Source organism: Odocoileus virginianus, chromosome 8 (genome assembly GCF_023699985.2).
Source record: "Odocoileus virginianus isolate 20LAN1187 ecotype Illinois chromosome 8, Ovbor_1.2, whole genome shotgun sequence".
Classification (NCBI taxonomy): Eukaryota; Metazoa; Chordata; class Mammalia; order Artiodactyla; family Cervidae; genus Odocoileus; species Odocoileus virginianus.
This window is the reverse complement of record NC_069681.1, coordinates 31,672,796-31,686,109: the sequence shown is the minus strand read 5'-3', so window position 1 is coordinate 31,686,109 and position 13,314 is coordinate 31,672,796. Positions and strand designations below refer to the sequence as shown.

The following is a 13,314-nucleotide window of genomic DNA, read 5'->3' as shown; positions in this document are numbered from 1 at the left end:
CACATACACACACTTTTAGCTACATTATCCTGTTTAGTCCACATTAACAGTCCTGGTAGGTATTTTCATATACAAAGCACAGCACCTCATGTAGTGTCTGGTACAGAATAACCTTGCCTGGGTCGTTGAATTTTTACACCTTTCCATTTTGTGAGAGAGGGTGCTTCGCCAGGATCCCACGGCCGGGGGAGCAGTGGGTTTTGCGTCGGACCGGTGTTCTGTATCCTTTTGTCAATGACCACATCCCCACCCCACCCCCGCCCCCCAGGTGTGGGCGCCTACGTTTCTCCTGATATGATGGTCGCCGAGTACTCTCTGAGGGAGAAGTTACCTGCAAATCAGTACACGTGGTCTTCTCGAGGCCCCAGGTAGGTTGCCCGTGGAAGTGAAGTGGAGTGAAAGTCACTCAGCCGTGTCCGACTCTTTGTGACCCCATGGACTACACAGCCCGTGGAATTCTCCAGGCCGGTACAGTGGTGTGCGTAGCCCTTCCCTTCTGCAGGGTTCTTCCCAACATGGGACTGTCACGACCCTTCTGTCCGACTGCTGTGGGGGGAGGCGCAGGGCTTTGCCCTGAGTTCATCTGCCCGTTGGCCCAGCGCCCACCTCCCTAAGCAGACTCTGCCTTGCTCTCCTCTAGCGCTGACGGGGCCCTCGGAGTGAGCGTCAGCGCCCCGGGCGGCGCCATCGCCTCTGTCCCCAACTGGACGCTGCGGGGCACCCAGCTCATGAACGGGACATCCATGTCGTCTCCCAACGCCTGTGGGGGCATCGCGCTGGTTCTGTCAGGTGAGGCGCAGGTCCCCGGCTCAGCTCGCCCCGCTGCGGACTCTCCTGCTGGAGCCATGGGTCGCCGGCTCTTCCCCGCGTTTCAGTCACAGTTTAAGTACTCTTAATGAGATAGGATTTTCAGAGCGTCATTTCACACTTCACCTTGCTGCTGTTCGGTCACTGGCTGGTGTGTCTGTGAGCCCGTGAACTGCAGCCTGCCAGGCTCCTCTGTCCTTGCGAGCGCTTCACCTCTGTCCCGGTTCTAGAATCCACGGCTTGTTTGTTTATAAGCTTGGTCAAGTAGGTGTGAGGTGTCTAGACAGTTTCATAAAATAAAGTTGATGGCATAAAGTCAAGTCAGGTTGTAGCCGTAAAAAGTAATTGAGTACCTTTCTCTTCTTGCCGACAGATATTTTTGTTCTCTAAAGTTCTCAGGACAAGAACATGTGGTCGAATCGGTAATGACCTGGCCCAAAGTAAAGTGTCGGGTGGAGAATCATTTATGTGATTGTAATGGTTTGAACGTGCATTCAGTCAGCAAGCGTATTTATTGGCTGTTACTATTAAGCTTTATTTTGGCTCTGAGGCTAAAGTAGGGAACAAAACATCAAACAGACCTGCCCATGTGGTGTTGATATTAAAGTTGGAGGAGGAGCAGACTATGAACAAAGTGAAAACTCGTTTCTGTGACACAGTAGAGGGTAGGGAACGCTGCCGTGGAGCCAGTGGAGTGGGCTGCGAGGAGGTGCCTGTGCTGACGAGGGGATGGGGTCCTCGGCACTGCCCGGGGCTCCCCCCCGCCCCCCTCACTGTGCCACCGGCGGAGTGGGCCGCAGGGAGCCGGCTGCACTGACGGGGGGATGGGGCCCTCGGCACTGCCCGGGGCTCCCCCCCCCACCCCCCTCACTGTGCCACCGGCGGAGTGGGCCGCGGGGATGCGGCTGCGCTGACGGGAGGATGGGGCCCTCGGCACTGCCTGGGGCTCCCCCCCGCCGCCCACTGTGCCGCCTCTCCAAGTGTCTCGGGCTCGCTGGTGCCTCTTGTCTGTGGCACACTGTTTTCTCTGCCTGGAGCTCCTTTCCCGCCGGGTCCTGGCCCTGTGAACGCCTGTGTATTCCCTGAGAGCCGACCCAGCATCTCTTCTGCTGGAGCATCGCCCTCTCCAGGATGCTCCCTGACAACATCGTTGGCTTTCTCGGTTGGCTCCTGCAGTGCCGTCGTGTTCCCATGTTTATTTGGTTCACGTTCTACACTCTTCACCAGTATATTTGCATGTTCAGTTCTGAAGAGGACGGCTGGGTGGCCTCCACATCGTCTAGACAGTCACCCCCAAGCCTCCTTGTCCCCTGGTGTCGACCAGGAGGTTTGTCATCAGCGCCAGTGCCTGGGATCCGGTCGCCAAGGTGCTGATTTAGTTGCGTGCGGCCTGGGCATCTTTCTGGCTTATTTATGTACCCCTGGTGTTTATCCTGTGTGCCCTGGTTGAGACCTTCTGCCAGTGACCATGTTGATTGACCAGCAGTGTCTTAAGGAAAACCTCACTGGAATGCCTTTTGGTCCCTCTGCCGAGCCCACCTTCATGCTGTATCATAGTGGGCATGCGAAAGTTTTCATTGAATGAAGTCTTTGTGTTATGAGTCATACTGTTTGTCACATTTTTAAGGGAAGAAAAAAAAAAGCTTGGAAAAGGAGTGTTCAGACGTAAAAACATTAAAAGCAGAAAACGTACACATTATCCATACCCTGGGGCAGGGGGAGGCCGGGGAAGAGTTTCAAGTAACTATCTTCTGTAATAAACACTAGTTTCTTGATTGCATTTTTTGATTTTAGGTCTGAAAGCTAATGATGTTAACTATACAGTTCATTCGGTCAGAAGAGCTCTTGAAAACACTGCAGTGAAGGCTGACAACATAGAAGTATTTGCCCAAGGACATGGTATTATTCAGGTATTGCTGTTTGTTTGAGAAGCAGGTTGTAGATCAATAGGATAATATTTTAACTGTTATTGGATAATATCCCTATCATAGTGATGATTGACTTTTTAATTGTAGACTATATGGCCAGAGTAGTTCTCTGAACTATTAGCGAAGAAGATATGAAAAGAGATTTTATAGTTGAATTTCTGGTGCTAAGATAGAGAAATTTAATTGATGTAGGACATATAGACAGATGGCAGAGGGCAGCAGGTGAAAGTTGAACAGGCACAATGGCACGTGGAGGGTTCCTAGCGTCATCATGTAGTTCAGAGAGGCAAATGTTGAAGCTGGCTTCTTGCTTGTACTTTGCTACAACCAAAATGAAATGGGTGATTTGCAATAGAAAATTTTTTTGACCCAGCTATGTGTATCTTACTGTTTGTATCCTTTTAATTAGGTCGATAAAGCCTATGACTACCTCGTTCAGAACACATCGTTTGCTAATAAATTAGGTTTCACTGTTACTGTGGGAACTAACCGTGGCATCTACCTCCGAGATCCTGTTCAGGTGGCCGCACCTTCGGATCATGGCGTTGGCATTGAACCTGTATTTCCAGAGAATACTGGTGGGTGATAGCCAGACAGTAAGCTCACATGCTCACGTTTTTGATTTGAAGTGTACTGTAATAGAGAAGTGCTGTTTAGGCTCATGTTTTAGAGAGGAGATAGGGGTCAACAGTGTTAATATTATTGTAAATTTCAGAGCACAGGGGAAACTGATGGCAACTGGGGACCCTGATACAATGGCAGTTGAGTTAGCAGCATGACTACAAGAAAATAGTAGAGTGGGCCTCCAGTCACCTAGAGCTCTTGCTAAATTGTGGATCATAGAGCATCAGTGCCTTTTCTTTCCCACTGTTACTGCTTGAGTATAAGACCCAGATTCTGGTTGGAGAGTGGGGAAATGAGAAGCAACCAGGGAGAACCCCAGCTCAGCGAACGTAAACACAATTGTCATCACTGTCAACTAGGAGTCTCTTGAATTCTGTTAACTGCACGCAGCATGGAAAATCGGCACTGAGCGCCTTGTGTTAAGGTTGTGGCCACGCTGGGTGAGCCCGTGGATGGACCGCGAGCATGCTGAAATACGCGTGGGAGACTGTGTGACTGATGTGTGTGGGTTACACTTGGGAGCCTGTGCCTACTGCATTTTACAGCCAGCCGTGCTGTCCTGCTGCTGAGTGTTCTTGAGAGAAGACAGAGTGTTTTAAAGTGGAAGAAGAGGAAAAGAGAGCTAATCTTCACCTCTTGGTTTTTTTAATGCCAGAAAACTCTGAGAAAATATCCCTCCAGCTTCATTTAGCCTTAACTTCGAATTCATCGTGGGTTCAGTGTCCCAGCCATTTGGAACTCATGAATCAGTGCAGACACATAAACATCCGTGTGGACCCCAGGGGCTTAAGGGAAGGACTGCATTATACAGAGGTACTCACTTGTCTGTCTTAATTTCTGCTTTCTTTGTACTGTGTAAGAGTGTTTGTGTGGCAGACTCTTTGCCCATTAGTCTGAGTAAGTCAAGGGTTGGCCTGCATATAGTTGTTCAGGCTGTTTGCCATTGGTATGTGACATGACATCAGAAAATTAATGCTTTTACTTAGGACCTTTCACCTTTACTATGAGATGAGTTGTTTCTGTGAGTAGGTCCACCCTCTTTCCTTCTTTTTAGAGAAGCTTTGTTTGTGGATACTGACACCTAACTCTTTTTTCAAGGTATGTGGCTACGACATAGCATCACCCAACGCAGGTCCTCTGTTCAGAGTCCCCATCACTGCGGTCATCGCAGCAAAGTAAGTGCCCAGTCACCACCAGCAAGCTGTTCGTGTAATTATGAGGCAGCTGTTCATGGAAATGGGCTGAGCCTGTAAAGGATCCACAGGCCAGAACCAAGGAACTGGGTTTTAGTTCTGCTCCTTGCTCAGCGTGCAAGGTGGCCCATGGTCGGTTAGCTGTTCCTTGTTCACAGGGAGGAGGACTAATGGCTTCTGCCCCCTGCCCTCCACCAGGGTCACGGTGCCTTCCCGACTGCCCGGTCCAGAGGCCTGAAGCCTCTGCGTTGTCTTGACAGTGACTTGTCCCCTCCCACCCCAACCTCACCGCCGCCGCCTCCATCTCTAGAATCACATCGTCTCCTGGTTCTTCCGTGTCTCTGGTCCCCTCTGTTTCCAGACTCTGCCCTTTCCATCTTGTCTTCCACTCCGGACTGAAGGACCAGGTCTGCTCATACTGCTTCCACATAAGGTCCTTTGGCGTCTCACCCAAGGACCCTGCTCTGCTTGCAGAGCCCGTGTCTCCTGCAGCCCCATCACCCCTTTCTACGTTCCGTGAGCTCACCAGAGCTGACCCTCCCGCTGTCTTTGGGACGGGCCCATTTGCACAGCTGATTCTTTGCCTCGGTCCCCTGTCTCCTAACCCAATGACCAGGCAGGTTGCCAGTCATTCCCGGCTGAAGGGAGTCCCTCCTTTCTGCTGCTTCTCACTTTTACACGCCTGTGGTTCAGGCTTTAGCAGTGTACTGTCATTTTTAATTTACCCCCTTTGACTGTGAGCCCACAGAAGACTCAAGGCCTGTATCTCACTTATTCCCACATGGACCCTACTGTACAGAACAGACACAACAAATGGTCCAGTACATGAAGGACAAGACTGAGATGAGAGTTCTGCAAACAGTGGGAAATTCTGAGTTAGCACTCTGTGTTGAGTTAGTTGCACAGTAATACTTAATATGCAGTAGATCTCAGCCTATATGAAACATAGAATGAAATTGAGATAACTAGTGACACAAGTGAAAAAATGTCAGAATGATTAAATTCTCAGCCGCATTTTCCCTGGAAGTCCAATAGGAACCTGTTAGACAAGGTAACGTGTAAGATTCAGGAATCGGCTAAGACCTCTTCTCCTGATGGAAGCTCTCCGGGACCACTCCGCACAAACGAAACACTGTGTGTCTTTCCCACGAACACTCCCCTTCTCCCAGAGCACGCCACGTTCAGCATCTCTGCTGGGTTTTCTGTCCCCACAGGACTGGCCAAGGAAAAGGAAAACAGTACATCATTGTTGTGTCTGTAGCTTCTAATAGCTGTGCCAGCGATGTAGTAGGCACTCATTAAATGCTTGTCACACTGAGTAGACTTAATCCTTAGTACCTGCTTTCGCTTTCCAGCGTGGATAAGGATACATTTGACCTTTGTGTTTCACTGATCCTTTACAAAAATCCTATGAAAGTAGTTTTCCTTCATAGAGTCATTTCTGGCATGGGTGCATTTTGAAGCTACAAAAGGGATTAAATTTAATAGCAGTTTCAGAGGGATAAGACAGTATCAGAGTCACAAAACGTTGCCTTTGATTTCAACATTTTAGACTCAAAATAGTCCAGATTCTGGTAATTGGAAAATTCTGTGGATGTTGTAGAATTCCGTTAACAACAACAACAAAAAACAACTGTGTGTCTGTGTGTCTTATAGACACACAGCTTATAAAACAAGCAAAAAGCAGAAGAATCCTCTGTACTGGGCTCCCCCCAGTTTCTCTCTGCTAAGATGTTGCAAAGATGAGATGATTCTGTGCATACTGTTTTGTTCCCCACCTTTAACTTCCTGTGTTCATTTCTCAGGAGCTATTGAAATCTAGAGTGCTGGTGGGTTTACAATATGAAGCCCTTTTTAATGAAAGTATCATGTTTAATCATTAATTTTTATTAATTTTCAGAGTAAATGAATCAACACATTATGACCTAGCCTTGACAGATGTACATTTTAAACCTGGTCAGATTCGAAGACATTTTATTGAGGTTCCTGAGGGTGCAACATGGGCTGGTAAGTAAAATTAAAGTCTGTCTTGCCCACTTCTCTCTTTTTTTTCCTTTAATTGGAGGATAATTGTTTTACAGTGTGTGTTGGTTTCTGCCATACAACAGCATGAATGAGTCAGAAATACACATGTCCCCGCCCTCTTGAAACTCCCTCCCAACGCCCACTCACCCCCTTGTCTTTATGTGGATTCTCTCTCTGCTCCGAAGACCAGAGCAGATGAACCAAGGGGGAGAGATTAGGAAAACTTACCAGTGAAGTTGAATAAAGGGATACTAATGGAACTTAGGCATGGTAGTGAAGAGACGTTTCTAAAATTAAAGTCCTCTTTATCAGAAGCTGATTGGTTTTTAGCTAAAGCAAGAGGAAAGGCTGAACTTGGCAGCAGAGGAGGAAGAGATTTTAAAAATCCCCCAACTAGGATAGTTGTCCCTCCGCGGACCGCTGCTGTTTCATGCTCTTTGCAGCGTAGTGGCTGCTCACTTAAATCCTGATCTGTTTATTTTCCACAGCTAACTTTTCTACCCTCTCATCTTAATTACTATTTTGACAACTCATTGTTTTTAAGGAGATATGCAGGTTTGTTTGAATGTATCATTCTATTCTTGATAGCTGATTCCCCTCAGGTAGGCATTAATGGAAACCATCTTGTGTCCGTTTGAAATCTCAGCAGTGAAAATGTTGCCTCTTGCCTTCTTACCTCAGAGGTCACCGTGTGCTCCTGCTCTTCCGAGGTGTCTGCCAAGTTTGTCCTCCACGCAGTGCAGCTTGTGAAGCAGAGAGCGTACAGAAGTCACGAATTCTACAAATTTTGTTCCCTTCCAGAGAAAGGAACACTCACTGAAGCTTTTCCGGTCTTAGTAAGTTTTAATTAGCAGCCTGAAATCCTAAATGTTTCCATTTGTCTTTCACGTGGGCTGTTCAGTCGCTAAGTCGTGTCCGACTCTTTGTGATGCAAGGACTATAGCCCAGCAGGCTCCTGTATCAGTGGGGTTTCCCAGGCAAGAGAGTACTGGAGTGGGTTGCCACGCCCTCCTCCAGGGACTCTTCCTGACCCAGACCCAGGGATCGAACCCAGGTCTCCTCCTTGGCAGGCGGATTCTTGACCACTGAGCCACCTGGGAAGCCCTTGGTGTGGGCTAAGACTTAAGTGTTTTGATTTGATTTTATAGTTTGTATTCAAAGCACACTGGGCCTGTGTGTTTTACTAATGCTGAGTAATGTCAGAAGATAGGTCATCTTACTAAGACACTTAAGACCAAGTGAGATAAACATTAGTCTCTTTAACTCTTGAATAATTTAGTCAAAAGAAAGTTCTGGTAAGCTAGATGCTGACGCTCACAAAGTGGACCCTGGTTGAGATTTTTTTCTCATTGTATGGTAGACTGTTTCCATATTTAAGACTTTTCTATTTACTTTAGGCATATTATTACTGCCCTGTTGTTAAGAACCCATGAGGTTAATTTGCTGTATAGGTGAAGACTGCCGCTCCTTCCTACAGATTACTTCAGCATGGCTTACCTGTAGTGTGAGAAATGGGGGCTTCCTTCTAGAAGGTGAAACACTGATGACCTTCTTTATGCTTGCCACTTACTGTTTTCAGTTGGATCCCTTGTCTTCCCTTTATCCCTTCTCAGAAGATGAACTTTCACTTGTGTTCTTGTATGTGTTACAGTAATATGATTCATCTTTAAAGTTTGTAGTGCAAAGAATGTTCAAACTACCACACAGTTGCACTCATCTCACATTCTCCAAAGTAATGCCCAAAATTCTCCAAGCCAGGCTTCAACAGTACGTGAACCATGAACGTCCAGATGCTCAAGCTGGATTTAGAAAAGGCAGTAGAACCAGAGATCAAATTGCCAACATGTGTTGGATCATCAAAAAAGCAAGAGAGTTCCAGAAAAACATCTACTTCTGCTTAACTGACTACACCAAAGCCTTTGACTGTGTGGATCACAACAAACTGGAAAATTCTTCAAGAGATGGGAATATCAGACCACCTTACCTGCCTCTTAAGAAATCTGTATACAGGTCAAGAAGCAACAGTTAGAACCAGACATGGAACAATAGACTGGTTCCAAATTGGGAAAGGAGTACGTCAAGGCTGTGTATTGTCATCATGCTTATTTAACTTATATGCAGAGTACATCATGTGAAATGCCGAGCTGATGAAGCACAAGCTGGAATCAAGATTGCCAGGAGAAATATCAATAACTTCAGATATGCAGATGACACCACTCTTATGGCAGAAAGTGAAGAAGAACTAAAGAGCCTCTTGATGAAAGAGGAGAGTGAAATGGTTGGCTTAAAACTCAACATTCAGAAAACTAAGATCTGGTCCCATCGCTGCATGGAAAATAAATGGGGAAACAATGGAAACAGTGAGAGACTTTATTTTCTTGGGTTCCAAAATCATTGCAGATGGTGACTGCAGCCATGAAATTAAAAGACGCTTGCTCCTTGGAAGAGAAGCTTTGATCAACCTAGACAGCATATTAAAAAGCAGAGATATTACTTTGTCAACAAAGGTCCATCTGGTCAAGGCTATGGTTTTTCCAGTGGTCATGTATGGATGTGAGAGACCATAAAGAAAGCTGAGCACCAAAGAATTGATGCTTTTGAACTGTGGTGTTGGGAAAGACTCTTGAGAGTCCCTTGGACTGCAAGGAGATCGAACCAGTCCATCCTAAAGGAGATCAGTCCTGGGTGTTCATTGGAAGGACTGATGCTGAAGCTGAAACTCCAATACTTTGGCCACCTCATGTGAAGACCAATACTTTGGCCGCCTCATGCGAAGAGTTGACTCATTGGAAAAGACCCTGATGCTGGGAGGGATTGGGGGCAGGAGGAGAAGGGGACGACAGAGGATGAGATGGTTGGATGGCATCACTGACTCAATGGACACGAGTTTGAGCAAACTCCGGGTATTGGTGATGGACAGGGAGGGCTGGCGTGCTGCAGTCCATGGGGTAGCAAAGAGTCAAATATGACTCAGTGACTGAACTGAGTACACCAATTACTAGAAAATTTAAAACTCAGTATTCAAGGAACAGCTTTTTTTTAAATTTTTTTAATAAGAACAAAGGGAGGGACCATAATTTCATTTGACTTTGGTTGACAGTGAGCTCTGAGCCCAAGACTACTACCTGTGACTACGAAAATGCCTACACAGCAGTCACACCCCTTCTCTTGCCATTGTTCTTATGATTTTTCCTTTGGTCCTGTTTTTATTCTGCTTGTTTTCACTGTTAATTTATTATATGTACTTGGAAACCGCCTCAGATCTCTTACGACAAGCAGTGTAGGATTACGGGTAGATAGCTGTGTATTTAAATACCTGCGCTCTGTCCCCACAGCCGATTTGGGTTACTCCATGCATAGCTAATAACAAGATCCTTTGAGTTTTCTCTCTGTACAAATAGGAAGAGTTTGAAACCGTGGAACTGCTTTGAGACAGCTGTTTGTGTTTTGTGGTTCATGCATTCACAGTAGTTTCATCTTTCTCTGCAGGGTGGGAAAGCTATCGAGTTCTGCATCGCTCGCTGGTGGGCGAGCCTTAGCGACGTCAACATCGACTACACTGTCTCTTTCCATGGGATCGTATGCACTGCGCCTCAGTTAAACATTGTAAGTTCACCTTTCCATCATTTTCAAGGTCAGTTACACGTGTTACTGTGAAATAGTGTCAGTGGTTGTATTTAAATTTTAATGGAGACATTACCTATGTTCAGGAAACAGCAATAGTCTTTGTTTCATGGGTGCTTATAAACTTTGTATTTGACACATTTATTTGAGGTTTAAGTATTTTAAAATGCAGTTCATTTGCAGTAAGTTGGAGAAACTGATTTGATGAATACCCTTTGTAGCATGCATCGGAAGGAATTAACCGTTTTGATGTCCAGTCCTCCCTGAAGTATGAAGACCTGGCCCCCTGCATAACTCTGAAGAGCTGGGTCCAAACCCTGCGGTATCGTAAATGTTTCAGGGGGATGGTTGGGGGGCCCTCTTCACTCTTTGGAAAGGGTCCTTTTTTTTTTTCCTTAAGTCACATGAAGGCTGGCAATGAAAATTCACTGCACGACTTTCCAGCCTAAAAAACTGGACAGGTCTCTGGGAGGCAGCCCCAGAGTAGCTTCTGCCTTAAGTGGCATGTACCTGGAGCCCTTGGGGGCACCTGCCAGGACCCACCCTGTGACAGGGCAGGACTGTCTGCGTTCAAACCTGTCCTTCAGCCCTGTTAAGGATCGTCACCCTAGACTGGGATCTGATTACATTAGGACTCTTAGTGGGCAGTTGAAAATGTTTTTATCATGAAAAGATTGTTACCTTTGTAATACTGCAGAATTTTAACTGTGTGTGTTGTTATGGTTTGGTCAGTAAAGAATTATGTAAATTAATGATTAAAATGTTATAAAATACATTGCAAAGGGCAGCGTCCAGGAATGCTCGTTTATCAGTTTTTACTGATCATAGTTTTCTCTCGTTTAAGTGAACCCTTGACTCTTATGCAATTATCTAATTACAGCCCGATGAGTGCAAAAACAAAGCCTTTAGGATCAAGAGACGTTTTGCCAAATAATCGACAACTTTATGAGATGATCCTGACTTACAGCTTTCATCAAGTAAGTGTGTGTGTGACCAGGCACACCCTCGCAACAAATTTCTGTGTCTTTATAAATCATAAAATAAAAAATGGAAGGGGGTGTGTGTATACATACATGTATATGAAATAGAACCAAATAAGTCACACTGGCTAATTTAGAATTACTCTTTGGGAAATTATTTATATAATGATGCAAGCACCATTCAGATCTGAAGTCACAAATTCTTACTTAGTGGCGACCTGACCTTTGAGTCTTAGTTTTTGTAATCACTGGCATCTGTCCTCCCAATACCTATCCATTGCTACCTGTCCACTGGTTCAGTGTCTTATTGAAGCCAGCTGCCTTCTGATTATGGAACTGGGCCTCTTTGCTCTCTGTGTTGACACATTGAGACTGCAGAATGCCTCTTCGGTTGAGTGGGTGGTAAAGGTAGTTGAGACGCGCATAAATGTCAGATTGAAGTTTATGGAGAATCAGTAAGATTTTAGTAAAACTCTTACTGAAGCATAATATGAGCTACCGCTGGGGAGATGTTTGATACTGGTGGATTGTCTAATTTCAACCTTACAAATATATTTGTTTTATTAAAAACCAATGAATTAAATGTCCTAAAGAATATGTATTGCTTTATAAATAAATGCAATTAGCTAGGTTTTTAATACTTTAAATGTAGTTTCAATAACAGTATTACAGATCTACATTACAAATCATATAAGCCGTGTCAAGTAATCTTTTTTTTTTTTTTTTTAACAGCCCAAAAGCGGGGAAGTAACCCCCAGTTGCCCGCTGCTCTGTGAGTTATTGTATGAGTCAGAATTCGACAGTCAGCTCTGGATTATATTTGACCAGAACAAGAGACAGATGGGCTCCGGTGACGCGTATCCTCACCAGGTAGGAAGTGGGCAGTGATTTTGAGAGTTCACAGAAGCCGTTTCCTGAGCCGATGAGCCCTGGATTCTTGCTCTGATGTCCCTGCTTTGTGATGCCGTGTGGTTCAGTGTTCAGTGATGCCGTGTGGTTCAGCCGGTGTTCAGTGACATGAGGGCGTCTGCTGTAGCTGCTCAGCCGCACCTTCGGGCTCCGTCTGGCTTTGGGTCAAGGGGGTCCCAGAAGGATGCTCACGGACACCGGCTGGCAGGGCCTTTGATTCTTCTCCTTCCGACCCCGTGCCCGCTGCCTTCTGAATGCTGAGAGCAAGCCATCAGGATATGTGAGTGCCGAAAAGTGGTCCCAGGTCTGAACTGGATCAAGAGCATGATGACGGGGCCAGGTGTCCTCAGGTTATTAGAACTCTGAGATGCGTTCCTTCTCAGTGGGCTGAATAGTGAGCCCTCACTGTCTGCCAGGCACTGTGCCTGGCACTGTTGTTTAGAAGGAAAACAGTCCCTTAATCCTAGGATTTATAGAAATTTTATCCCTGATTGAAATATTGTGACCAAGAAATGAGGTATTTCCTGTAACATTAATAATTCTATGGGAAATAGTAAAAATAACCTATCCCGGGTTTTCAGTCATTCAGGGAATGGTTTCCTTTTTCATCAAAGCGAGGCCAGGCACGTGTCCCCAGTGCAGATGGGTTATTATTGCAGCCGTTCCTGTGGTTGCTTTAGTTTCAGGAGAACCTGTTGCTACAGAGAGGACAGTGTTCTATCCTCTTGAGCAGCTTGACTGGATGGAGCATAGTACTGAGTAGATTCGTATTCCTTCATGTCCACGGGCTCCTGTCTTTCCTGTCTGCAGTAAGCGGGGTGGCACATTGGATGTAATCCAACCAGTTGTGTGTATGAAAACACGTGTGTATGTCTGTCTTAGATACTTCATGGCAGTTCAGTTTTGCTCATTCTTGTATTGTTTTATATGTGCCTATGAAGACCCAAGGGGGACTTTCCTGGTGGCCCAGTGGCTAAGACTCTATGCTCCCAAGGCATGGGGCCTGGGTTCAATCCCTGGTCAGGGAAGTAGATCCTCCATACTGCACCTAGAGATCCCGAGTGCTACATCTAAAACCCTCTTCACGACCCAGATAATCACGATGGTGTGATCACTCACCTAGAGCCAGACATCCTGGAATGTGAAGTCAAGTGGGCCTTAGAAAGCATCACTACGAACAAAGCTAGTGGAGGTGATGGAATTCCAGTTGAGCTATTTCAAATC

The 13,314-nt window shown here is 45.9% G+C and overlaps 1 protein-coding gene across 5 annotated transcripts in view; it reads left to right on the top strand.

Moving 5' to 3' along the window:
* Window positions 1-13,314, top strand: part of TPP2 (tripeptidyl peptidase 2) — a 60,555-nt gene that overhangs the window by 26,476 nt on the left and 20,765 nt on the right. For all 5 annotated transcript variants that reach the window (XM_070471434.1, XM_020881940.2, XM_020881939.2 and 2 more), the window contains 12 exons: window positions 269-368; window positions 641-789; window positions 2,602-2,717; window positions 3,145-3,313; window positions 4,015-4,172; window positions 4,458-4,534; window positions 6,453-6,559; window positions 7,259-7,413; window positions 10,067-10,183; window positions 10,423-10,523; window positions 11,082-11,178; window positions 11,914-12,051. In XM_070471434.1, the coding sequence (XP_070327535.1) occupies window positions 269-368; window positions 641-789; window positions 2,602-2,717; window positions 3,145-3,313; window positions 4,015-4,172; window positions 4,458-4,534; window positions 6,453-6,559; window positions 7,259-7,413; window positions 10,067-10,183; window positions 10,423-10,523; window positions 11,082-11,178; window positions 11,914-12,051 (1,484 nt within the window). The remainder of the gene's footprint in view (window positions 1-268; window positions 369-640; window positions 790-2,601; window positions 2,718-3,144; window positions 3,314-4,014; window positions 4,173-4,457; window positions 4,535-6,452; window positions 6,560-7,258; window positions 7,414-10,066; window positions 10,184-10,422; window positions 10,524-11,081; window positions 11,179-11,913; window positions 12,052-13,314) is intronic.